Source organism: Pholcus phalangioides, unplaced genomic scaffold, assembly GCF_987345545.1.
Source record: "Pholcus phalangioides strain wild (caught in Gottingen) unplaced genomic scaffold, Ppha-v1.0 ptg000010l_1, whole genome shotgun sequence".
Classification (NCBI taxonomy): domain Eukaryota; kingdom Metazoa; phylum Arthropoda; class Arachnida; order Araneae; family Pholcidae; genus Pholcus; species Pholcus phalangioides.
The window spans coordinates 15,676,950-15,702,379 of NW_028301603.1; the positions used below are offsets into that span (position 1 = coordinate 15,676,950).

At 35.1% G+C, this 25,430-nt stretch overlaps 1 protein-coding gene across 1 annotated transcript; it reads right to left on the reverse strand.

Moving 5' to 3' along the window:
- Positions 1–3,586: 3,586 nt before the first annotated feature.
- On the reverse strand, positions 3,587–25,399 carry TER94 (Transitional endoplasmic reticulum ATPase TER94). The gene is made up of 18 exons (XM_089237714.1): positions 25,081–25,399; positions 21,733–21,838; positions 18,762–18,934; positions 15,631–15,711; positions 14,622–14,946; positions 12,959–13,061; positions 12,650–12,783; positions 11,442–11,577; positions 10,952–11,064; positions 10,688–10,852; positions 9,851–9,973; positions 9,225–9,437; positions 8,698–8,782; positions 8,484–8,577; positions 7,795–7,924; positions 6,439–6,597; positions 5,396–5,553; positions 3,587–4,356 (listed from the first exon to the last, which is right to left on the reverse strand). Exons 1-18 carry the CDS (start codon positions 25,098–25,100, stop codon positions 4,248–4,250), a joined length of 2,427 nt encoding a protein of 808 aa, XP_089093840.1. The 5' UTR covers positions 25,101–25,399; the 3' UTR covers positions 3,587–4,247.
- Positions 25,400–25,430: the final 31 nt, after the last annotated feature.

A 25,430-nucleotide genomic window follows, 5' to 3' on the forward strand; every position in this document is an offset into this window, starting at 1 on the left:
TTAGACGTACCGACATCTTTGGGCTCAGAAAAGTTACTCTTCCTTTTCTTCTTTGGCTGTTCTGGTGTGGTGCTGAAAGCAGAACGTGTCCTCTCTTCATTAATAGGGTACTTCCTTGGGATACGAGTCCCATAGCCAAGTTTCTACATGTATTTCTTTATAATTGACATATAGGCATTTCAAGCATAGCAAAGAACAGTCTGTGCCACCATTTCTTTGACTTTTTGTCCTGGTCATATAGTGAGTGCAGCATATCTGCCTTATCCACTCCGCCCATTGATGAATATATTAGGTGCTACACCGTATTTTTTCATCCCATCTCGACGATTCAATTTAGTTGCCTCGGTAAAAATCATCCCCATTTTGTTTTCCACATTGAAGTAATTTTTATTATAGGAAAAAGAAATTACTCTCATTACCTGGCGGTACTTTCAAAGTACCGGCATACATAATAGAAAACAAAATAGTAATATTCAAATAAAATGTAGGGAATGCTTACCTGTACAGCAAGGGGGGGGGGGGCAACATAATGGTGAGTTATAGCGTCGCAGGCCACATCGGTGGTGCAACCTTGGTGTATAAGCCGCTCCATTATTAATTGAATTAATTAGTTATTAATTTCATCACTAGATATAAGTTTGTAAGCAGTTTGTTAATCAAGAAATCTATTGTTGGAACCGATAGTTCAAATAATCACGAATTAAATTTTTCATGGTACTTTTGTTACTGGCCACCCCTGCTGTACAGTATAGAAGAGAATAAAAAATAATAGCACCAATGAACTGGTAATTAGTCACTAAATTCACTCAAATAAAGAACGTGCTAATCTACTCTACTGCAAAACTTCTTCCTAATACTACATGGCAAAGATAAAACATCCACAGCAAAAAGAAAGGAATTCTGTCTTTAGCTGCCATCCACAATTAATTTTGCCATTTAAATGAATTAGTTTAACTGGAAAGTAACTTTCTAAGAGGTACACAATCAATGGACTATAGCCCTGTTTACATGTGCAATAAAATATCCCAGGAAGTTACCCATAACAGATTCTCGCTACAACCCATTTAATTTATGTTGGTATTCCCCTTTTCTTTGCGGAAGTCATCACTGGTTACATGGGTTGAAAGGAAGTGGTTGGTTCAAGGTGCCCGATGAAGGAGCTTACAGTAGTTTTTGCGGCACAAAGGATTATGGGAGAGGAGGTCAGAGTCCCCACCATTATTCTGCAACAAAGATTTGACTTTTTCCCCCCATGAGGAAAAATAGTTCCCATGCAGGTAATAACCAAAGCGACCCCCAATCTTGCACATGTAAACAGGACTAAAGAGAGAATCTTTAACACTACCGACTTGGGAGTTGTCTTTGGTTCGTTTTTTGATCAAAGACAGTTGCAGCAGGAAGATGAAGGAATGCCACAGCAGCTACCACACTCCCGATTCCTCCATCAGATCACTAATGAAAAATAATTCAAATATATTTCTTAAAGGGATTTTTTCACATTTTACAGTTCAATACCAGTGTAAGCATTTTGAAAAATTAAGCACTTTCATTTCAGCTCTTTGCAGAGTTATATATTTGTATGCATTGTTTACGCCTCTGCATGCCCTAAAAATACAAAAGACAATGGCTATTGGGTAGCATCAGAATCGACAACCTAGAATAGGCCTGTGCATCCAACTGCTTTGTAATGCAAACTGTTGCTTCACCTATGCACGAAATGTACGCCACAATTTTAAATGATGACTGCTAGTTACTGTCCAAGACCATGAAAAGTACAGTAACACGTCTTCAATGGGGAAAAATCATGGTCCCGTAATTTGAATGCCAAACTACTCATTAAAAAACCTGGATTAATCATTTGATCAGTCTTGTCACATCGGTCATTTTCTGCACACGAGGGCTAATTAGAAGGACCTACAATTTATTGCCGATTCCGAATGGCGGGCTTGTTTTTTATACTCATTGAGAAGTTGGTGCGCTAACCCCTCGATGGGGGGACTTCCTGTGGTAGCAATTTTTTCTGTGGTCATGTCGTTTCTGTTGTACCCGTGTCAGGAAAGTTTTCTGACAAGGACGAACCGGGTATCAAACTCGCGAAACCTCTAAACATCCCTTGGTACTTTAGGCGAGTATCTTAACATGGTCTACCGCGCCCAGTGATTTGAATGCTAAACTACTCACTAAAAAACCTGGATTAAATGGAACTTAATGTGGAAATGGAAAATTTCACACAGTGTTTGGCGACCAATAGACCAAAGGATCATACAAAATGTTAAGTGTTCCACCGAAATTTTTTATGTAATCTATGCAAGTTCATCCATCCTTAGATTAGCAAAAATCGTTTCTGTACTTGACGCTGTGGTTTTGATAAGCCATATGCAGTAAAGCAGTTGCATTCTGAAATTGCAACAAAATTTTTCTTAAAAGCAGACTTTTCCATTTTAGAAATCTAATTCCACAGCCCTGCTCAGCACTTGCGATCACAGAAAGCAGCTTGCATACAATTTTCTCACATTGTTTATAAGTTTAACCATTACACTGTTTTATTCCGTAGAAAAGCCTGCTTTACCGAAAATTTGTCACAATTTCAGAAAGCAACTGTTCCACTACAATGGATTTTGAAAAACTACAGCATCTCATGTACAGTAACAGATTTTACAAATCTAAGGGTGGGTAAAGTAGAACTCGCATTGGGAAGCAGTCATTGCATTAAAAATTTCGATAGAACTAATATTTTGTATGATCCTTTGGTCGTGAAAGTTTGTGAAATTTTTTGTTAAAGGGTAAAATTTTAATTTCGCTTTCAGTGGTTTAACAGGTTCCATTTAAACCAGTTTTTTTTTTGTGTATTTTGACATTGAAATCATGGGAACAACAATTTTTTCCCTGTTAAAGACAGGTTTCTGTGCATTACAATTGGGTAAAAAAAATGTCCGAAGTTAGAATCGTAAAGGTAACTGAAAGCGGAAATGCCTACTTCAGTGCTTCTAATCATCTTTTGACAATTTTTGTGGCACCACAGCCATTTTCTGCACACGAGGGCTAATTAACCCGGGACATACAATTTACTAATATTCCAAAGGCCTTTTTTTATACTCAAGAGGTTAGTGCGCTAACACATTGATGTTGGACTCCCTACGGCAAGTGTCTTTTTTAGTGGCCACGTCTTTGTTTTACCCATGAGAGGAAAGTTTCTGACCAAAACAAATTGAGTATCAAACTTTTGACACCTCTGAACATCATTTGGTACTTTAGGCACCCATCATAAGAGATGACAGAGTATGTAGATAAATAACATTCACACAGGAAAGCATGATTGAAAACTGTATTGGAAAATGATAGATTTGTATCAATAAAACAGCATGCACTCAAGTATGTATATTGTTTAGTTGAGCTACCGATGTGGATGGAATGACAAGCAATGAGTCAGGGAAAGTTTCACCCTCACAAGATAGGCATCCTGCCATATTGCATGATCATAGATCTCTGGAGATTCCCCCATCACTTTTCCAGTTCGATAACAAAAAATACCAACAGAAATCGTACAAAGACGCAGAAAATATGAGTAAAAATAGTACATACAATATCCAGGGAACACAAAATATACCAGTTTATTTTTGAACATAGCATTTAGACATATTTTCCGTAATGACCTATACAAAAAGTAGAAAACTCTTTGCACGTTTTCTTTTTTTCAAATGATTCCAAACCTCTCAGAATGAGAAAAAGATTTTAAACACATAAAAAAATATCGAAAGTTTTTTTTTGTCTTTCCACAAACAAATGCCTTTAAATGGTACAAAAAAAGAAATCAAATAATAATAAAAAATGAATACAACGTGTTAAATTCTCACAAAAGCATTTTAATAACAAATTCGAATATAAGACTAAGCTTCTTAGAAGCCTGTAAATTTTGTTAAGAAAGTTCAATTGCCGAACGAACCTATTAAAAAACAACAGTCCAAAAAGGGGGGAAAAACAAACTAAATGACAAAATATATAGAACTGTATACAGCATGAACTTATTACAGCACAAATATGCTTTTACAGAAAAATAATATATATATATATATATGCATCAAGAAACGTGTGAAGTATATGACAACACTTTTTTTGAGGCTAGGAATTCCACAAACAAATACGAACTGTGCAAAAAAACTTCCATTTTTTTTTTTTTTTAATTTAGACTTCTTTTTACCCCACCACAAAAAAAAGTTTTTTCGCAGCTATAAAAATCCAGAAACTGCTTAGCTATACAAATCCTCATCTTTATCGTCATTGAAACTGTCGTTGCCAAAACCTCCGCTTCCACCTTGAGATCCTCCAGCACCTGACCCTCCCTGAGAACTTGGGAATCTGCGATAGGGAAGAAAGAGGTAAATGTAGAGCCAAGTTGAAACAATTCAAATGATAAAACCACACACAAACGTAAAAGAAAAAAAAAAAAAAAAAGTGATTTTCGGAAAACCATGACATTATCAATAGGCACAAAGTCATCTTTATTACTTCACATATCGTGCCAATTTCCAGACTTCGAAAATCTGTAGTTTGACACGTGATGATACTTCGCTAGCAAAGAAACATTTCATGCAAATAGAAGGGGGAAATAGGATTTTTTTTGGATGGGCAAGAAATTACATAGGGTGACAATATAACCTGTTTCTCGGAGAGATTCCCTCAAATTATAAATTATATTATGACTATAAATGTTTTTTTCAAATATTTGTAGTATGCATTTTTCAATCCACTGTGATTTGCAGTAGCTCTTCATTTAGTGTTTTCCAAAAGTCATTTGAAAATTTCTAGGAATTTTTAAAAAAGATGGGAAAATTAGAAGAATCTGGTTTCCCCCAAAAGATTTCAATAAGGATAAAAAAATAGGGATGCATTCTGGTAAATCAAAAGCATCTGCACCTATGATATCATGAGCACAATTCCTATTTTGAAACATTAAATACACAAGTCACACATTCACTCAGGGCCTTTGACGAATGAACGTGAGTTTCTTAGGGGTGTAAATATACTAGTTATGGAGTATATTTTTGCAAACTATGTAACTGCACAAAGGAAAAGGCGTGATCACATTTGTATATAATTGACAGATTTTTTTCTCTCAATATTTTGGAGGTAAGAGACTGAGTACTAATATTTTTAATGTGGCTCATTTTAAAGCAATGGGCGTTTTGATGATCTAATTCAGAAGTAAAAATGTTTTTATAAAACTTATTGTCTTTTAATTACGTGGTGCTATTAATCTGTAAACAAATGGTACTATACTTTCTCAACCACAAATTAAAAATAAATTTTGTGAGTTCATGGTCAATTTGCAACACAGCTATGTAACTACAGGGCAAATAAGAAATTACCAATGACCTTCATTGCCTTCACCACTTACCTGAAACTTGTTCCAAATCCTCTGCTCTGCTGTAATGTCTGTGAGAACATCTCATACTTCCTAATGTCATTATCACTGACGGAGCGACGAGCAAATTTCATAGCCTCTTCAAAGTGCTCACGTCTTATTTCGGGAACAGGGTCATAATCTTCAACATCCTACACAAAGTGAAATCAGAATTATTTTCAAAGAACATCATTCTGGTAAATAGTCATACTGTATATTAATACATCTATAAGAAGTGCAGTCATGGCGAAATTCTCTAATAGTAAAATCATAAGAATGAAAACTTGATACAAAAGCTGGTAAAGTTTGTATAAACATCTTTTATGATAAAAATGCCAATTTCATTGATGCTATTGCTATTGAAGAACAAAATACAAGAATCAAACCTCAAAAACCGAACACTAAGCACTTTACGTCCTCAAGTCAATACATTAAATATGTAGACTTGCCAACATTTTATAAGATCTATAAGTTGAATGTCTCAAACAGCTGTTTTTGGAAATAAAATAAAATATTTACATACATCCCATTCCAAGAAAACTCCAGGGACAACCACAACTGTAGTACATTATACCATTACAACCCCCCCCCCCACAAGGAAGAAAAAACAGCTATATACCAATCACTCATAAATCAAGGTCAACTCAAACTCTTTGTCTGCACCCTATCAACACAAAATGTCTATCAAGGGACACCATACTTTCTTTCCATCAAAGGGTAAAAAAAGAGGTATGATTTTAATCGCTTTTTGTGCAAATTTAGATTTTTTTTGGTAAAAAACCACCTGGGTTTTTCAAACAAGTTGCTTTATTTGCATTTACAGAATGTATAAAAACGGCTTCCATAATATTTGGGTACTTTTTGTAAGTCCATATAGTTCAGTAAGTTCAACCACAGAAACTACAAACAAACTGAAGCATTTGGCAACTCTGAACATGATTCTAAAGCAGAAATCTCATGCAGCGCACACACACACAATAGAAATAAAACAATGTTTCTAAATTATAATAAACACAGTGAAAGAAATGAGGTGTTACCATTGCAGCATCTGGATTCTGTTGTCTTTCTTTGTCTTTCCTGATCTCTGCCTCTATGGATTCCCGAATAGCTAGTTTGCAAGCTCTCTGGCAGATCTCTGTCAAGTCAGCGCCACTGAAACCTTCCGTTACTTTTGCTATGTATGTCAGCTCTACTGTCTAATGGAATCAAATAAAATACACATTATGAGCATCACTGCTATTATAATAGCCATTTTAATCACTAATTAGATTTTCAAATATCTCTCATTTGAATAAAAGCTACATCATTTAACCAGTTATCTGAGTATTTAAAACTTTCTGAGTAACTAGCGATGGATGTTTAAATTAGTAAGAGGGGGTTTCTCTCCTTTATATAGATATAAAACAAAAAAAAAAAAAATAGCTTTCAAATATGAATCATAGCCCTATATAGCGAGTGATACCTTGGCCTAACGAAGATAATTTGCTCTAGAATTTTTTATAGGTTTCTATAGAAAATAATTTAACTTGCTCCAGTTCTGGCCCAAAATTGACAGCTTCACAATTGGATAGATGCAAATTTACAGGAAGGTGAAATACTGAAGATGTTTGTTTCATATTTTACATAATGAAAAATGGTTCATAGGTGTTTTCATTTCTGATTTTACCAGCTCATTTCTGTGTGGGGGCAGTGGAAGAAAAAGTTTGGGAAACTATTATTTGAACACTATTTTTGCATTCAAATCCTTGTAATCTAAACACTGGAAATTTTTTGTCAGGAGAGGCGGACTTGGTTTCTCCACTGGCCCCATTCACTGTAGACTCCAAAACTCTACAATGTTTTCTGCACTATGTTTGAAAGAAATAATTTTTTTCAGTTTTATTTTTACCCCTAAAATTACCACACTCAAATTTGGTAGTTGCCCCGCCCCTTTGTTCCTTCCAGTAACAGGGGCAACAGAAGCTATTCTGTCGCCCCCTCCCCACGTGGAACATTCCATCACCCACTTTGGGAAACACTGGCACAAATGAATAAGATTCTTCCCACGTGCTTGGCCAACCATTGAGAGTTCCCCCCTTCAGAAACTTGGCAAGATCCTCCTCAGAACAAAAAACTGGCTATTGGGAATGTAAAAGTTTTGTTTTTAAAAAAGTAAAGAAAGACAACTATTCATTGTAAGCGCGTACCATATTTTCAAAGAAAATGACTACAGATTAAATATTTCGATGATGAATGATAAAAAAAATAATCGATTGCTCGAAAGTGTCCAAAACATGAACTGCCATAAAAATTCAAGCCCATCATGACCTTGCATACAGTAAAACAGCAGTATAAAGCGAGAAAATGAATAATTGCATCCACACTAGAGAAATATACAAGAATATATGTAATACCTTTGCTACAGGAGACTTCCGAAGATTGGCCTTCAGAATGGATTCCCTAGATTTATCATCTGGAAGAGGGATGTAAATGAGTTGATCTAACCTGCCTGGTCGCAGAATGGCTGCATCAATGATATCTGGCCTGCAAGGAAAGAAAAATAAAATCACTTGTAAATATCTATATAAATAAAACATTACAAGAACAAAATGTGAAATATGTTGGGAACAGCTCTCTGCACTGCCAGATTTCAGCGATTGGAATTCCCCAAGTTTTTCTCAGATTCAAATTAACTTATACAATTTAAATTATCTGAATGATTAGCTCGTTCTATAAAATAGGACAATTTTGTTTAAGGAACACCTTGATTTCCTTCCAAATCGAATCACTTGGGAGCCTAATACAAATAAGATACTGGGCGCTAAAAGAATGAGCAACAAACTACTCATTGTGAATAATTTTTTTCCAACTCATCTTCATCCTCCCTTTAAATTGGCTACCTGTCCTGTATAAACTTATATCAATAAAAAAACAGGTTTATTTTGGTTTCATTCTATTAATGTATTGAATATTACCAGAACAAATATACAAAGAATGCCCCTAGTTATTAGATTTTTTTCCACAAAAAATCTCAGATAAATACATCAGAAGTACACATAATTTATGAATTAAAAAGCACATGACAAAAATATAAATGGCTTACCTGTTGGTTGCACCAATGATAAATACATTCTTCTTGCTACTCATACCATCCATCTCAGTAAGTATCTGGTTGATGACTCTGTCAGCAGCACCTCCTATAAGTTTAAAATCACGCAATATTGAGAATAAAATCTCTATACTGAATATGCGCAATACTTCAATTCCTATCTGAACTTGTAGCATGCACATAAAACCAATAAATGAAAAGTACTGACCTGCATCACCAAGGTTTCCACCTCTTGCTTTTGCAATGGAATCTAATTCATCGAAGAATAATACACAAGGCGCAGCTGCTCTAGCCTAAATGTATGAATTAGTCAAATTAATTTTGTTAAGTGAAAAAATCATTCAGGAATATTAATAAAAATAGTTGAGCAGTTTTAAAACAAGCTCAGTGGTCAATGAAAATACATCAACAGCAAGCATTTCTGGCATATAGCATCATGAATAGTTTTGCTAATAGTGTTTTAAATAAAGTTGCTGAACATATAGATTAGCCCACACCCCAGTGTAATTTGGCAGAAATTCGAAAGACAATTCCATACAACAATTCAGTTCTTTTGTGTGGGAATGATTTTCCTTTCATTAATCAATTTTCTTTATAATATGAGGTTTCCCACTCTGTATATAAACTCATGGGAGCACAATTTACCAGCACCTTCCTTACTGTATGCATTGAGCATTTCTATACGCCAACATTGGAAAGTATGTAGCCGATAAAAAGTTAAAACAATACAAATACCTTGTCAAAGACATCCCTAACATTAGCTTCTGATTCACCAAACCACATGGTCAGCAATTCAGGACCTTTGATCGATATGAAGTTTGCCTGACATTCATTGGCAATCGCCTTGGCGAGAAGAGTTTTACCACAACCTGGCGGCCCATAGAAAAGGACTCCACGAGATGGCGTCATGCCGAATTTCAAAAATTTGTCTGGATACTCAACAGGATACTGTGAAATAATTAAAACAGAATATTCACCACAAAAAATATCATTTTTTGATCAAGAGAATTTTTTATTAAAAATAAAAAATCAAAAATTCATATGAAATCACACAAACATGTAAAATTATTACAAAAATGTTCACATGCCAATTTTATACAATACAATGATTTAGAAATGTTTATTAACTTCCAAAAACTCACAGATCTCTCAAATCCCATTAAATACTATATTTTCAATGTACATCATAATTAATTTCAATGGGATATTAAAGAAAATCAAACGTCTCTTCTCTCTATACCTGGTTCCAATAGAAAAGCCACGAAATCACACATCTAAATGTTTTATAGACATAACTACATAGACAAACCGAAAGGAAGCAGGGATACACACACACTGAAAAAAAAAAAAAAAAAATGCACCTGAATCATTTCCTGTAATTCCTTCTTGACATTCTGGAGCCCACCGATATCGTCCCAGGTGACAGAGGGTACTTCAACAACAGTTTCACGAAGAGCACTGGGACTGCTCTTTCCAAGGGCCCACTGAAAATTATATAAAATCTATCAGAGCCCATAAAAAATAAATAAATATAATTACTGAATTACTGTTACAGGCACAGAAGATGTACTTTATTCCTTTGAAAATAGTCTCATGTATAAGACTTTTTTTCATATATCCATGTTTAAACAATTTGGTTCAGTATAAACTTGATATTGTTTGTTACCAAGCTGTAGCACATGATGACTATTCTACGTAATAAATTTTAAAACCTATTCTGCAAATAATTTTTCAGATTATTCTACACATTCTTAACCCTTTAACTGGCATTCACAAGATATCTTGCTTCCTTAAGTCTCTTATTTTACCATTGACAAGCCCAGATATTTGGTAAAGTTGATTTCTCCATGGAGTACTTTTCCCAATATGCCTACTGAAAACTGGGAGGAAGCCTACCTCATAAAAAACAAGATATGGCATTTCAAAGGGAGTTCAGTGATTTTCACTGTGCCGCTTAAAAAGGTTTCAAAATTTCTAACAGAAAAAACAAACTAATAAAATGCTCATTGGAATTACATATGCTGAAAACACAGGAAACAGTATTTATTCAAATTCAAGTTCAAATAAAATTTCTAATAAAAAAATTCTGATGCAATGTTCATGTTCTAAAAACAATACAATATTAATTCAAACATGGAATTTTTCCTATTCGAAACTGTGATTGAGATGAAGAAATAAAATATGAAAATTTCACTTACACGGAAGTTCTCCATGGAAACAGCCAGTGAATTTAGAACTTCAGCATCAATTTGTTCGTCATCCAGATCAATCAGATCCATCTTTTCTCGAATCTGTTGCAGAGCTGCTTCTGAGCACAGCGCAGCCAAGTCGGAACCAACAAAACCATGAGTTTCACCTGCAATCTGTCACAGTGGAAAATGAAATATGCACTCGTACCACATCATACAAGTATCTTTAACAAATTAAAAACAAAACCGCTAGAAGTAGTGAAAACAACATACTTTTTCAAGATCTACATCATCAGCCAGTTTCATATTTTTTGTGTGAATACGCAATATCTCAAGTCTGCCTGTGACATCTGGAATGCCTATGTCAACTTCACGGTCAAAACGACCTACAAATTGAAAATAAGAGGATAATCGTACAACACATAGAGGACTTCTATGAAAAAAAAAAAAATTGACATTATATATATATATATATATTGATTTTTGAAAAAAAGGCCACAATCAATAATGGATTTCATAAAATACAAAAACAACGGCACAACAGGCAAAATGCCCAATGAGGTGGCTGAGAAAAAAGATGCCCATAACAAATATGTCAAATATATGTCATATATTTGAAAAATACAGCAACCCAATTAAAAACACAATCACAAAAACTATAAACAATATATACACATGATAAAATATTATATAAATAAAAGTGAAATTACCCCCAAAAAGTTGACAAAATTCTAAAAACTGGAATTTTAAAAGTGAAACTCACCAAAACGACGCAGTGCAGCATCAATACTATTGGGCCTGTTCGTAGCCGCCATCACAATGACATGAGACCGTTGCTTAAGACCATCCATAAGTGTCAAAAGTTGAGAAACAATACGCCTTTCAACTTCTCCATGGGTCTTAAAAAAAAGATTTTAAAAATGAATGCCAAATGTTGAAAAAAATTCAACTTCATCAAACCACTCACTAAGAACATGAAAGTTTTCTCATTGCTGATCATAATATTTGAAAACTTCTGAAACTTTTAAAGAGCATTTATGAAAGTGAAGTATTTTGTTTAATGAGAGCGTGACAAATCCCAAGTTGCCATGGTGACTAGACAGACAGTATTAGTACCTAAATTTTTCTACATGTGATTACTAAATTTGAGTCTAAGGTTGAGACAACTGTTATTTCATTACGGCACATCTTGGGACACAGGAGGAATTTAATGGAGTCCCAGAAAAGCCGAAAATATTATTAATGACATAATTTTTCTTGAGCAAAAACCCTGCCTGGTTTCAGAGAAATTAGGCTGGAGTTTAATTTTTTTCCGATTAGAGCTAAACTGAGCTATCATAATTTATTACATAGCAAAGGAGTGATTTATACATATTTTTAGTTATTGTCACCAATTCAAAGTTACAGCCTATTATATACAAATACAACGCCACAACAGGCAAATTGCCCAACGAGGTGGCTGACTTAAGAACATCATGGATCCCCGAGCCATTTTTTGGAGGCCCTACCTACTACTGCTACACCACAAATGCATTATTCAATATGTTTTTAGGGCAGACTTCAGAAGCTTTATTAACAAAAGATAATTTGATGGGCTTATTGATTTCAGAAGTGCCACTTAAAGGGTTAAAATATATTATTAGGCTAGAATAAATACAGTTGGGCCTCGTCAACATGAAACTTTAAGATAAAAGATTCCCCTCTAGGTTGGTTCAATAACATTTTAAAATGTTTCGCTTTGATAAAACTAGACACGTTTTGCATAAGACAGTAATTGGCATTAATGAGGTTTAATCACAATAAAGTTTGGATGCAATTTGAAAAAAAAAAATTTTGTTTGGTCATTGCAAAGATTCTGTGATGACTGAAAAACATTAATGATTAAAATGCTCATAATTGATAAAAAAGATCAAAAGTGGAAGTGAAACAGATCATAAGGAAAAAAAAAGATAGATGCGTATCACAAATTACCTTCTCCCTTTTTGGTGCGATTGCATCCAATTCATCTATGAATATGATAGAAGGAGCATTTTTTTCAGCCTCCTCGAATGCCTTTCGTAGATTGCTCTCAGATTCACCAGCAAGTTTGCTCATAATTTCAGGACCTTAAGAACAAAATAAAAATATATTTCACTATATTTCATGACATATATATTTTATTCACAGGAGATTTCACTTTGAGAGAAAATTTCAGAACAGACCTCCAGAAAAAAACTATTAGAACCAAAAATTCATCATTAAATTTCACATATACACAACACCAATAAAACTGATTCATACCATTGATGAGAAAGAAAAATGCTCCCGTTTCATTTGCCACTGCTCGGGCAATCAAGGTTTTTCCAGTCCCCGGAGGGCCATATAGCAATATTCCTCTTGGAGGCTATTTTTATTTAGGAAAATAAAACCCAATCATTAAAATTATGCACGTAAGATTTATAAAATTATCATCTGTGATATAAAACAAGATAAAACACAAATCTGTAATAAATTTTAAATGTCAACAAGCGTTGTGAATAGGACTTCATACCCTGCAATGCTGCAAAGTTTTTTCTCCCTCAAATCAATTATTTGTGCATAAATTTGCTGCAGTAGAACCTCATAATGGACCAATATGGGCAGAAGGTTGTCAGTTGTAATGAAAAAGTCTGGTTTATAACAAATAATTCTCAGAGGGGGTGTAATGCAACACGGTGCAAATCAAAGTACAGGTAGTTAGCTTTACAATTTGTTCATTATAATTGTATGAAATAAAAAACGGCGTTCATTATAGGTTGAATTTGAAAAAGATGTGTACACATACATTGTATAAATTTGAATTTTTCTAGCTGGTGAGGAGTACGAGTCATGCCACACATTCATGTTCAAATAAAACAACGACCAAGATCTTGATCGTTTGATTGCAAATTTAAAATTTGTCATATGAAAACAAAAGAGCATCCTTTATATCATTACATTTCTTCTTTAACTGTCTAGTATAATGAGGTTCTACTGCATATTCTATACTTTACATTAAATTCTCAAGTTTTACGTGTTTCACCCTAAACATTAAACCTGAAGATAAGTATTTCTTGCAATTAAATACTACATACAGCAGACCATATACAGGTGACCATATTATTACCCATAGTTTACAAAATGTGACCATATTTTTCATTAAGATGTCTGACTTTCAAAAGAGATGTCCAGTTTTTCAAAATGCTTCCATAATAAATTTCAGATATTTACTGGCAATTTTCATTATGTTGAATGTTTTTTTCGTGAAATCATTCTGACCAAAATTTATAGAAGCCCCCAATTTCCCCCATCAGCACAATTTTCAGCAATAAATTTCAAATTTTACCCCACAACCAATGATATCTCTATTTTCTGTAATTACCACTGTACTATAGTCAGAATATTAATTCGAGAAAATATAATGATTGAATCATGTACCAGCTGTTTACAATCAAACACATAAAAAAATCTTTTTCACTGTGAATGGGCTGTCATGTTTGTTTATGTTCAGATTTAGACCACCTTGGCTATCACGCCTGGAGTCTATATAGTGCGACCTCACAAGAGCTTTTTCATGTAATGGGAATCACTAGTGATAGTAAAAACCAGGAAACTCAATTTCTTTTCAAGTTTTTATTCTTTTTGATGTTGATGGCAATAATTTAAAACCAACAGTATGAATTGACAATCCAGAAGCCCAGTGAGCGCCATGAAATCTGACATTAACGAGCTTGATCCGGAAAGTTTGCAGCTCTGCTATACTATCCTTTGAGTTCAATGCTGAAAAGACAATATGTGTGCTTTTGTTTTCATGTAAGATTTATGGACTTGTGCCTTTGGGATACAACATGATAAAAACATTCATGATAGAGACATGTAACCATTTCCACAAATATAAATAAAACCATGTTGCAAATCAATGAATCAAAACTGACTGCAAACATACCTTGACACCAATTGCACGGAACAGACTTGGATGTCTGAGTGGCAGCTCCACCATTTCTTTTATTTGAGCCAACTGCTTCCGGCAGCCACCAATATCGTCATATCCAACAGCATTTAGGGTTTCTTCCTCCTCCTCCCTTTTGATGGGGTCTCCCTCACAGTGTATTACAGTATCTGGAGCAACAATACAGTAAGGATTGGGTTCTGTTTCGACAACCTTGAATTCTACTGCTCTCATTCCTCCCCTCACTACAAACAAGTCACCTCTGTGTACAGGACGATAGGCCTCTAGGAAATAGGGCTTTAGGAACACATCAAAAAGACTCCTATACAAAAGAATTTGAAATAAAAAAAATCACTAATTTGAAATTAGAGGATGGCAGTGTTCTCGCTATAAGTAAACAGACACATCTATTAAAATAAAGATTCTGAAATCCATGATTCACAAAGTGGAATGAACATAAACTGATCATGTCACAGAACAATCAGAGGGAGAATTTTCAGGAGAAATAAGAACACTCAAGTGCTTCAACCGCCGACGATAAGCACACGACCGCATAGTGGCTAGATGACAAAACTATGAATATTTTAGATGAAGTTTTTACAGATCCAATTTTTTCCCAACGATCTTCAAAAAATGGCGGCAATTTAAACTAATAAACCAATCCCCTTTTCGATGTATCCCGCCTTTGAACGCAGGTTGGCAGCCGCGAAATTACTGTTATTTTCAGTATATAACCCGCAGGAGAAAAAACTGTCTCCGAAATCGGAAAATACGGCATATTCATTCAGGGACTTCGATAGCCCGCCGGTTAACCAATAACAGTATAGGACTTTGTACTTCAAGGTAGAAGAACTACTTTTCAAGGTCACAAGATAACGCGATTGTGGTAGATGGTGGGAAGTGAAAAAAATTGAAGTTTCTCCCTCCGTATATTTTTCCGTGTCCCGTGAACAAAATTTTCATGCTTATGATTCATGCACCCCTGAATCATAAGACATGTACTTACCCAGAGAGACCTTCAACAGTGTCATCAATCGGCAAAACATGTATACGTTTTCCATATTTCATGTCTGGGCATGGAGTTATACTGTAATAAACAAAAAAAAAATAAAATAAATGAAAAGAAAATCTAATTTTCAGCTAAATACAAAGACCACAACAGGCAAACTGCCCACCAAGGTATCTGAAGAAAAGCTCACAAAAAATATGGATGCCAGTTATAATTAAAATATAGCAACCAAACATAACATATCACAGAAAAAACTAATAATTAATAAAATACACTGCCTATGACAAAGATTATAGTTGTATGAGAGACCTTTTTAAAAAATGAAACTAAGAATTCTATTCATTTTTTTTTTACTGCAGCGGAACAATAAGAAAACTTGAGCCGCTTGTCAATGAGAATTCCCAAATCGGTGGCCCTAGTTGCACACACAAACAAAGATACTATTTAACTAACAAAAAAAAAAAAAAAAAAAAAAAAGACAACACATGACACAATTAAATTTCTCAGGGAACAAATATTCTAACAGTTGCTGGAGATATTTTGAAGTTAGTGGAAAGGGATGTTTTCTCATGCGAATGTAATTTTTACCCAAGAATTTACTAAGATTTAGACAGTTGTTTTTGGCACCCCCTCCTCTCTCTCAAGTGGCACACATAGATTCTCCCCAATTGCATCAAATCATAAAGAAATGAAAAATTTTAATGCTGGGATAAACAAAGTTTGCCAAAAAACCAGAATCAGTTCCACCAATGTTTTGCTGCCGTGAATTTGATTTGAGTGTAGTAATGTAACAGTAAGTAATGCAGACAAATCAACCTATTGCTGCACAATGACTAGCGACATGATACTTTTTGGCGATGGCTAGAATGTTTCCAATGGAGAGAAAAATCCCTATAATTTTGCATCCATTTACAAAAAATTCCCCACATTTGTTTTACAAAAATCCCTTTTATGTGTCTAAGTTTTGTGTACGGAATTCGGATCCACACAAAAATCCCCCTCATTCTCATTCCTTAAGGTTGGTATGATACACTAATTGCCATAAAAATTTGCCACCAAGAAATAATTGTGGGATCGAAACGAAAGATGGCCTGAAGGTACATGTCGGGCAGATATGCAAATGATTAGAAATGCGTGATTGCGCATTGCGTAATGCCACTAGAGGGCATTGAACTTCGTTATCCTTGGAGTATAAAACAGGTAAGCAGAGCTTGCTGGAGTGTATTTAATCGTTTGCAAAGGAAATGCTGAGGTAGACATGCCGTTACGCCGCCGTCGAAGACCATATGAGCAGTTGTCAGAGTTCGATAGGGGAAGAATCATCAGGATGATGGAAGCTGGGTGGCCAGCTCGGCGAGTAGCTCGTCAACTAGGCCGTTCTGATTTTACTGTGAGGTGGTGTTGAGACCAGTGGACAGAAGAGACATCATTTACATGGCGACCAGGTTCAGGACGGCCTCGACAGACCAGTCGTCGAGAAGACTGTCACATCATCGAACCCACGTCCTTTCACTTTCCGGGTGAATGCCCTAGACCACAGGTGCCTACAGTGAAAGGACGTGGCCCCAAAGCAGAATGTTTTGCGATGTTCTGCAACGAGCCCTCAGTTACTTATAACTTTAACATTCAACTCAAAATGTTCTGCGGTAAAAATTTGAATATACATAATAGCGTTTTTCTACACTTTTCTTAAAATTCTTCCAGATTGTTCTGCAACAGCACTGGTTGTTCTGCGACGTACGTCACACATTTCGGCATATTCTGCTTTGGGGGGGGGGGACGTGGGTTCGATTTCCCGCAGGGGCACAGTTGAATTTTCTCTTTTTCCAAAATATATCTTTGCAACAGCCAGTTGTTAAACCTTGGTAGGATATACCCCCCAAAAAAATTTTTTTTTCTCAATGTGATGAACACATACTTAGTTGAAAGGAAAACATAGAACATTCCAACATACTTCACTTGTCAGATGAGATAGCTCTTGTACAGTTTGACTTGTGGTTTCAAGCTTGAGAATCAAATATTTGCTTTAATGTTGAAACAATTTTAATGAATATCTTTGGCTTGTAACTTGATCACTAGAATCAAGTCAAACTGAGCACAACTCAGGTCTATCGCCATGGGCAATTCCCTACCTGGTGAGTTGTGCCGGAAGTGTACTTGCATGTATCTAACAGTCAGAGTTTATTTAGTGTTGTGTCAGATTTTTTAGTGTTGTGTCAGATTTTTCAGTGCTGCAGTCTATATTTCAGAAGTAAAGTATAATGTTTGGTTGTAGGCTGTTGCTCTCTACGGCGACATTTTTTTAAATGAGAAGTTCGGCTCGCATTTGCGCCTTAAAGTTGAGAACCACACAAAACCAACTTCAGCCGACCACAATTGTGGCAACTGCAGGACTCTTGAAGAATCCTAAGTACCAAGTCACCATGATGACTAAAATATCAGTGTTGGTATCCTAAAATATTCCATATGAGATGTCTAAATTAAATGAGATGTCTTAGGCCAATATAAATTTTTGGAATTTATATTTCTTTCACCAATATGAATGAGAAAAAGTCATCAAGACCAAGCCTGACAAAAATTATTTTGTGGCTGTTTTTCGCAGGAAAAAAAGTACTCTTGGCATCTTGGCTCCTGGGAAATTTGACTGGTGCCTAATTTTTCTTTGTAATTAGTCAAGCCCTGCTGTACACAGGTAAAAATAAGAATGGACACATTGAAATGTTGTAACAAATGTGTGCTGTCATTAACCCATTAAGCCAGAGCCCGAAAAATCGTACGGATGAGATGCTAACAAAAATTCATGCTTTCAAAAATTTCCTGGTCTCAAAAGGTTTAATGCAACCCAGTATAAAAAAAAACTGAAATTTGTCAATTTTAATAGAACAAAAAATGTTTCTTTATCTAAATCACCTCAATACAAAAGCAATATAAGCAACACCATTCTAAAAATCCTCGCTCCACATATTTTAAGCAATACTTAACAAATACAAACACAAATCTCCTACCTAGTTGGGATTAAAACTCAAGCACGTTGATCAAAGGTTATAAATATAAGGCTCACCCAATCTATTACAAATTATGATTATGAAAAGCAAAGGAAAAAAAATATATAGACTTATAAAGAATACCTGACAACATCACCAAGTCTGACACGCAAATTATTACGAATGCATCTGTTCATACGAATCTTCTCATTCGGACAAGTCTCATCTGAAAGGACTATGCACACAGCTTCCCTTCGCTTTTTACCTTTCAGCAGAACAGTGTCTCCTCGGAAAAGCTGTAACTCATCCATTTTGGCCTGTAAGATTTTAAAGACATAATTGGAAATATGAAATAATGGTTCAAATAAGTTAAACTATACTCTTTTGCCTCACTCGTAAGACAATTGCTTTTAGCAAAATCCTAGAAACCAGGATGACTAAAAAAATTGGGATAGGCACCAGAAATTTTACCCCATATGTGATAATATACGAAAGCATCACGAACCACATTTTGTGATACCAGAGCGAGGAAGAGGATCTCGGAATGCATTTCAAAATAACCATTTTCACTTGTTTGACTTCAGGGATGGGACAAATAGTGATTTAGCAGAATATTAAATATGCAATTAACGTTTCGGCCAAACATCTGCTATCTTAAAAATGATCACAATCAAATAAAATCGATGCTTTTAAATTGAAAATAAAATTATAAATTGTAAATGATTAAAATTAAATTTTAATTATACAATCTAACCTTTGAGTGGGCCTATTAAAAAAAACTGGTAATATTCAATATCATGGAAATAAAAATTGTGCAATCAAATTCAAAGATGATATCCAACGTGTAACCATAATATAGCGAAACCTCGGTACAACAATATTAAGAAAAAATATTGTTACAGAAGGATTATCATTACATTGAGAGGCAACATTCTCATCACATGCCATCAAATCTATGCTATTGTCTGCATCTTTTCTAAATCTGCGCTATCAGTACAATCAAAAAATGCAATTTGAAGTATTTATCCGTTGGTTGGATAATTCAATATGCGCAAAATTTTTTTTTTACACAAGTTCCTTTCACTTTGCTATTTTTTATCAATCGACATCAGTCTTTTGAATGTATTGAGCAATCCTCACTTTTCCCAGTGTGCCAGGAATTAATCACATGCCAAAATTCAAAAGTGTCCCTAGATTTATAATATGCCCACTAATGCGAGTATATATATGACAGTTTTCTTTTTCAACATTGCGCCACATGCACCACAAAATATGATACATACATTCAACAATTAAGGAAAAAAAACATAGCTGATATACACATTCACAAACATGCCAACTTTAGGACCAAGCTCTCTCTGTAGTGGCAATGTTTGCCCACGGGAGAGGAGGGACCACCCCTCAATTTTTTCCCCCTCATGACTATTTGAAAAATGCAAATAAATTTTCTTATTTTATTCAACTTGACCAAATCTGGCATTTACACAAGTCCGACAAACATTTAAAATCGCCTTTTGTCTAAGTTTGGACCTGCTTGTCCTGAATATTCCTCACGAAATCAATGAAAGCTCAATTTTTTTGAAACATGACACTATCACTGCATCGCTGCCAGATATCCTAATTCAGCTTTCTTTGCAGAAACTTAAGCTATGAAAAATGTTATGAAGAAACTCGATAATTTAATAATTTATTAACCTCTGCTCATTTTTTGTTTCATGTTTCCAATTAAGCAGTTAAAACATTTTCGGTAAAAAGGCCCATCTGGGGATTTAATTTGCAGATGTAGGAACAGTCAAACAAAGCAAGCCTTTACAGCGACTATCAACAACAGCAAGGTTGCTTTACTTCATTCTAATTTCAGCCTGATATTTATTCTTTAGAGAGGCGGTCTTGACGTGACATCATTTTTGTGTTCTCAATAGAATTCAGAGAAATCTCCAATCAATAATTAACTTTTGAAAAAAGACTTTGGTAATATTTTTTGCGATTCACAGTAATTCTGTATTCTGTGATAGAAATCCATAGAGACTTATGGACATTCCGTAGCAGTTGGCAAGTATACATACATGATAATGCCAACTCTAATAAAACTAATTAGCTGCATGTTTCCTTATTTTTGCAAAATGCAAAACTCAAAAAGCAACTACCGTATATACTCGTGTATAACCTAACAACTAAAAATCTGAGTATTTCAGAAGAAAATTTTCATGCAATAAGAGATGCAATGAAAAAAAATGTTTTTCAAACTTTCTAATCTATTACTTCTTCTGATTCTCAAAGCTCTTCATCAGAAAAAGTCAAATTATCATATGCAGTGGCATCTGTTTTCGTTTTCATCTGTGTTGTAATCGTCATCACTTTCAAAAAGGATGTCATCTCCAGTTTCGTTCGTGTCAGTGTACACCCTTTGTACCCCTGGTACAGTGTACCCAGTGTACAACCCGAAAGGATTTGATGATCTCAGAGGAAATAGAACACCATGCACCGTGATCCCACTGGCACATTAGACCAATGCTATCAAAAAATTCTTCAAATTTTTTAAAAAAGGATTGTCAATGCTCACATTTAAAGGAGGTAAAATTGATGTTAGTACACTAGGTATTAAAGCCAATGATGGTTTTGCTTTGGCTTTATCATTGGTTCTGTGGGGTTTGAACATCGGGTTCGTTTTTTTGCAAAAGGAGTTTTTTATCTAGCTTAAACCCTGTTATACACGAGTATATACGGTCGGTCAACTGAAAAATCAACACTAGTGCGATAACATCAAAATTTTTTTAAAGGAAATTATGCCTGCGTAACTATCAATATATGAATGGAGCAGTAAGTCCAAGAAATGTAAACAAAATCATTATCTTTGAATTATTTCTCTTTGAAAGTATGCCTGGCTCTACAGAAACTGGACCAGAAAGCACCAAATTATTTTTCGCTCTGTAAATATCTATCCAGATGAACATTTGTTAAAAGTTAATTTTTTTTAATCATAAGCACCAATTTCTAGTACCAGAAGTGATATTTAAGAATATAATTGAAACAAACAAAAATACGTTTTCCCTTTAAATATTTCCTTACATTCATCTTTAAGAAATCACGGGGAAAAATCAACATAGATTATTACCTGACTCAGGCTCACTAGCGAATTATCATCATTGATTGCTTCTTCCACAATGAGCCTGTTGGGCTTTTGTTTCGTTTTCAATATAGCAGTGGCCAGTTCATCCACACTGAAAAACACAAAAAAAATTTATTTTCATTCTAAACAGACTCCCTTGCAAAACTAAAACAAACCATTCAAAGAACTGGTTGACAAATTATAAGATATGGTTTTTTTTCTCTAGTTAATAAGTACAGCTGGCACAACAAAAGACAGAGGGTGAAATTTGCAACCCCTCCTTCTGTGTGGTCCGGCTCCTCTCCCTAGTTGTGACCCTGCATGGAAGCATTAATGAATGTAAAGGTAATAAAAGCCATTATTCAATGCTTTCATGTTCACAAAAGTACAGGAGAAAAAACAAATAAAAAACCATACAACAAATCAGATTCGTTTTGATCAGATTCCATTTCAACCTTAGATCAGGGGTTCTCAAATTTTTTCCACCTTAGGCCCCTCTTTCACCCTATTCAATTTTTATCCGTCAGCTCCGCAGAGCCGTTTAACAAAGAATATTTAGAAAATTAGAGGTACACCGGGGAGCACAGTTTGAGAACCCTTGCCTTACATGACGAATCATGATCACTGTAGTGAAACCTCCACATCAGACATATTTGAAACCTTTAACAAGATCTTAATGTATTGTTATAGAATAACATACTCCCTGTTAACGGACAAAAATCGCATGCCCATGGTGTTGTTTAATCAAAAGGTTCCAGGTTCCTTATCATGCACCCAAGTGGTAAGATGCTCGTCTACCACCGTGGAGGTTGCTGTCATGGTCCCAAACCCAGGGGAAGATATAAATACCATATTTTCCCTAACTTGAGACAACCACCGATAGACTGCACCTTCATTTCCTACCCATCTCATTAATGGCAGTAACGTGCATCATAACAATATGGCCAGAATTGGTGTAGTAGGTTCCTTATCATGTATCATGAAACTGAAAATTCTTCACACGAGCAACAATCCCAACATGCACCAACAGAAAACATGCGAACTTGAACTCAATTGCCTCGAGGATGATAAAGTTCACTTTGGGGGGGGGGGGGGAGAAGAAGAGTCTATAATAATTCAAAGTGACAAGACCTCTAAGACCGTAAAACCCTGTGCTAGTGTGTTCATGGGCTAATAGTATTCTTACTTAACCGCATATACCAGAATGTGTGACCCAAACAAATTTGTGCTCCTAGAGTTTGTTGTGTTCTTGCTGTCACTGCATAGCTGCCGACTTCGGACAATCAGAATTTGGGAGGTTTTTGCACAGATCCAAATTCTGTACAAAAATAAATATAAAAGGGGAATTTGAAACACTGTAAGGATTTCTTTCCGTTGCAAAAATTGACATTGTGCAAGCCATCACCAATCATGGCCAACCAATAGGTTAAAATTTCTTACCTGCCATTATACCAGGATTTAAGATGGATAAAAAATTCCTTTCATAAAAACGTGAAAATGGGGAGAAAAGCTTTAGCAAAATGCTACAATGCTAATGTAATGATTGATGGTTGGATGTCTACTCATTTTGTATCTCCTGTACGAATTTTTGCAAAAGTGACTAACACTTCTTTGACATTCTATTTTCTTTCGCATTTTGCAAAAAATACAACAGTAGCTATAAACCCTGCATTATACTCTCAAGAATCAAATCTCTCCAACAACAAAAAAAAATCTCCATTGAGTCTGAAACGGAACAGTCAAAGCAGATACACACGATCCTGCAAACTTTATATGTCGAAAGGCCAGATTGACGAAATTTGACTTTCAGTAGAGAGAAGTGGAATATATTTTCCCCCTTAAAATCTGGATTTTTAACAATTAATCACAGGCAAAATTCGGGACGCTTGGTATACATAGTACTGCCATCTGCTTTCCATATTTTAAAATGAAACTAAACTTTTAAATTCTCATCATTATTTAGGTAAGTATGACATTGAAGGTCTGACTGCTCTCTGCATAACTTTTTCAAATGGGAGACAGACTTGCATTCATGTCTCAAAGATGGAAAACCAATTTTGACCACCACTACTGCTTGGATCCCTGTGAAGAGAGCCCAACATAACAGTGGTTGACAGTACTAAGACAGAGCCTGACAAATCCCAAGGTCAACTAGAAAATCACCATTGGCTCCCAAAATTTCTTATGAGAGACCACTAAACTAGAATCTAATTACAACACAGAATTTTGGTTTCCTAATATTGTCTTCCCACATGGAAAGGGGTCATCAAGTGCTTCTTCCTTTCACCCCGAACACAACTCCAGCCTATCACCATGGAAAATTTACTATCAAGTGAGTTCTGCTAGAAGTTAGTGCCTACTTAACAGAACGAGTGCGTCTAATTTTCAGTGCCGACATCTATATTTCAGAAGTGTAATGATTGAATATTCATAACCATATGCAGGCCCGCTGCTCTCTGTGCCAAGACTTTTTAACGGGAAGATCAGCTTACATTTGTGCCTTGAAGTTACTAACCACGGTAAACCAACTTCAGCAGAGCACCATTGTGCTCATGGTGGAATTCGAACCAGAGTCCTCATGATTGACCACACAGCGGCACTTTTGTTTCTTTCTATTCGTATACAATTTCTCAAACTCTAGTTATAAGTAGTGCATTTTTTTCCCTACAATGGCCCTCAAAGGGTCCATCATATGGCACCAGGTTGAGAATCACCGATATAGATTTTTAGGTTCTTTTCTTATGTCCTAAATACATTTAAAATAAAATTCATCAAATTGTGAAATCAGTTTCGAAAAAAATTGTCCAATACAATGTGTCCAAGCTGCTGAGATAAAATCGAAAAATACTTGACATTCACAAAATTCAAACTAAAAAATATATATATTCAATTACATTCAACATTATTTTTTATTCAAGCTTAGATCACACATCAAATGTCTACATTAAATCACACATTGACATTCATTCACGACTCCACAACAATGAATCAGCAAATTCGAATCATTAGGCTTAGCATCCGGTCGGTCACTGAACCTCGACGAATTTCAAGTCCAATTCATCGGATAATTAAAAAAACACACACACACAAATAAACAACGAGAAACTACAAAAACAATTCCCCTTGTCAATCATACAATTAATTAATTATCACAAATAACATATCATTCGCCGGGTTGACAAGAAACTCTTTAAGATTAAAAACAATCATTTCACTGAAACTCGACATGAAAAACAAGAACTCTGAGAGTTCCAATACATAATTCGATGAATTAATTATAATTGAATTTATATCACTTAAAAAAAATATTGGGGAATATAAAAATTTATATTCGAAAAAAAGTTGATAACTCACTTTTGTTTATTGCCGGCCATGTTAAATAAAGTGTCTGGAACTTCCTCTTGTGAAACTCTTTTTCCACTTTCAGTGCTTCGGGAAAAAAAAAAACCTTAGGCAATATCGGAACTGGGAAAATTATCTCAGCGAGTTTTTTTTTTTCTTCCTTTTTCCTTGAATTGAAATTGAGGCAGGAATTAAATGATTTTCAATCGTTTCTTATCTCAAGACACGTAAATGGAAACATCCAGGCAACAGCAATAATAAAAAAAAAACTGTCCAGTCACGCTGAGCTCATTCCTTTCTACTCTCACTGGCTGTAACCTCGAAGCATTCTCGCTGAGGGTTTTTTTTTTGTTTTTCTTCCC

What these genes read in the sequence shown, in the direction of transcription:
- TER94 (XM_089237714.1), bottom strand. Translation starts at nt 25,100, where the DNA reads ATGGCCGGCAATAAACAAAA. An exon ending in CGCTAGTGAGCCTGAGTCAG is followed by an intron (nt 18,935 to 21,732) that starts GTAATAATCTAT and finishes AAAATCTTACAG; the next exon opens with GCCAAAATGGATGAGTTACA. An exon ending in TGCTGCACTGCGTCGTTTTG is followed by an intron (nt 11,065 to 11,441) that starts GTGAGTTTCACT and finishes TTCAATTTGTAG; the next exon opens with GTCGTTTTGACCGTGAAGTT.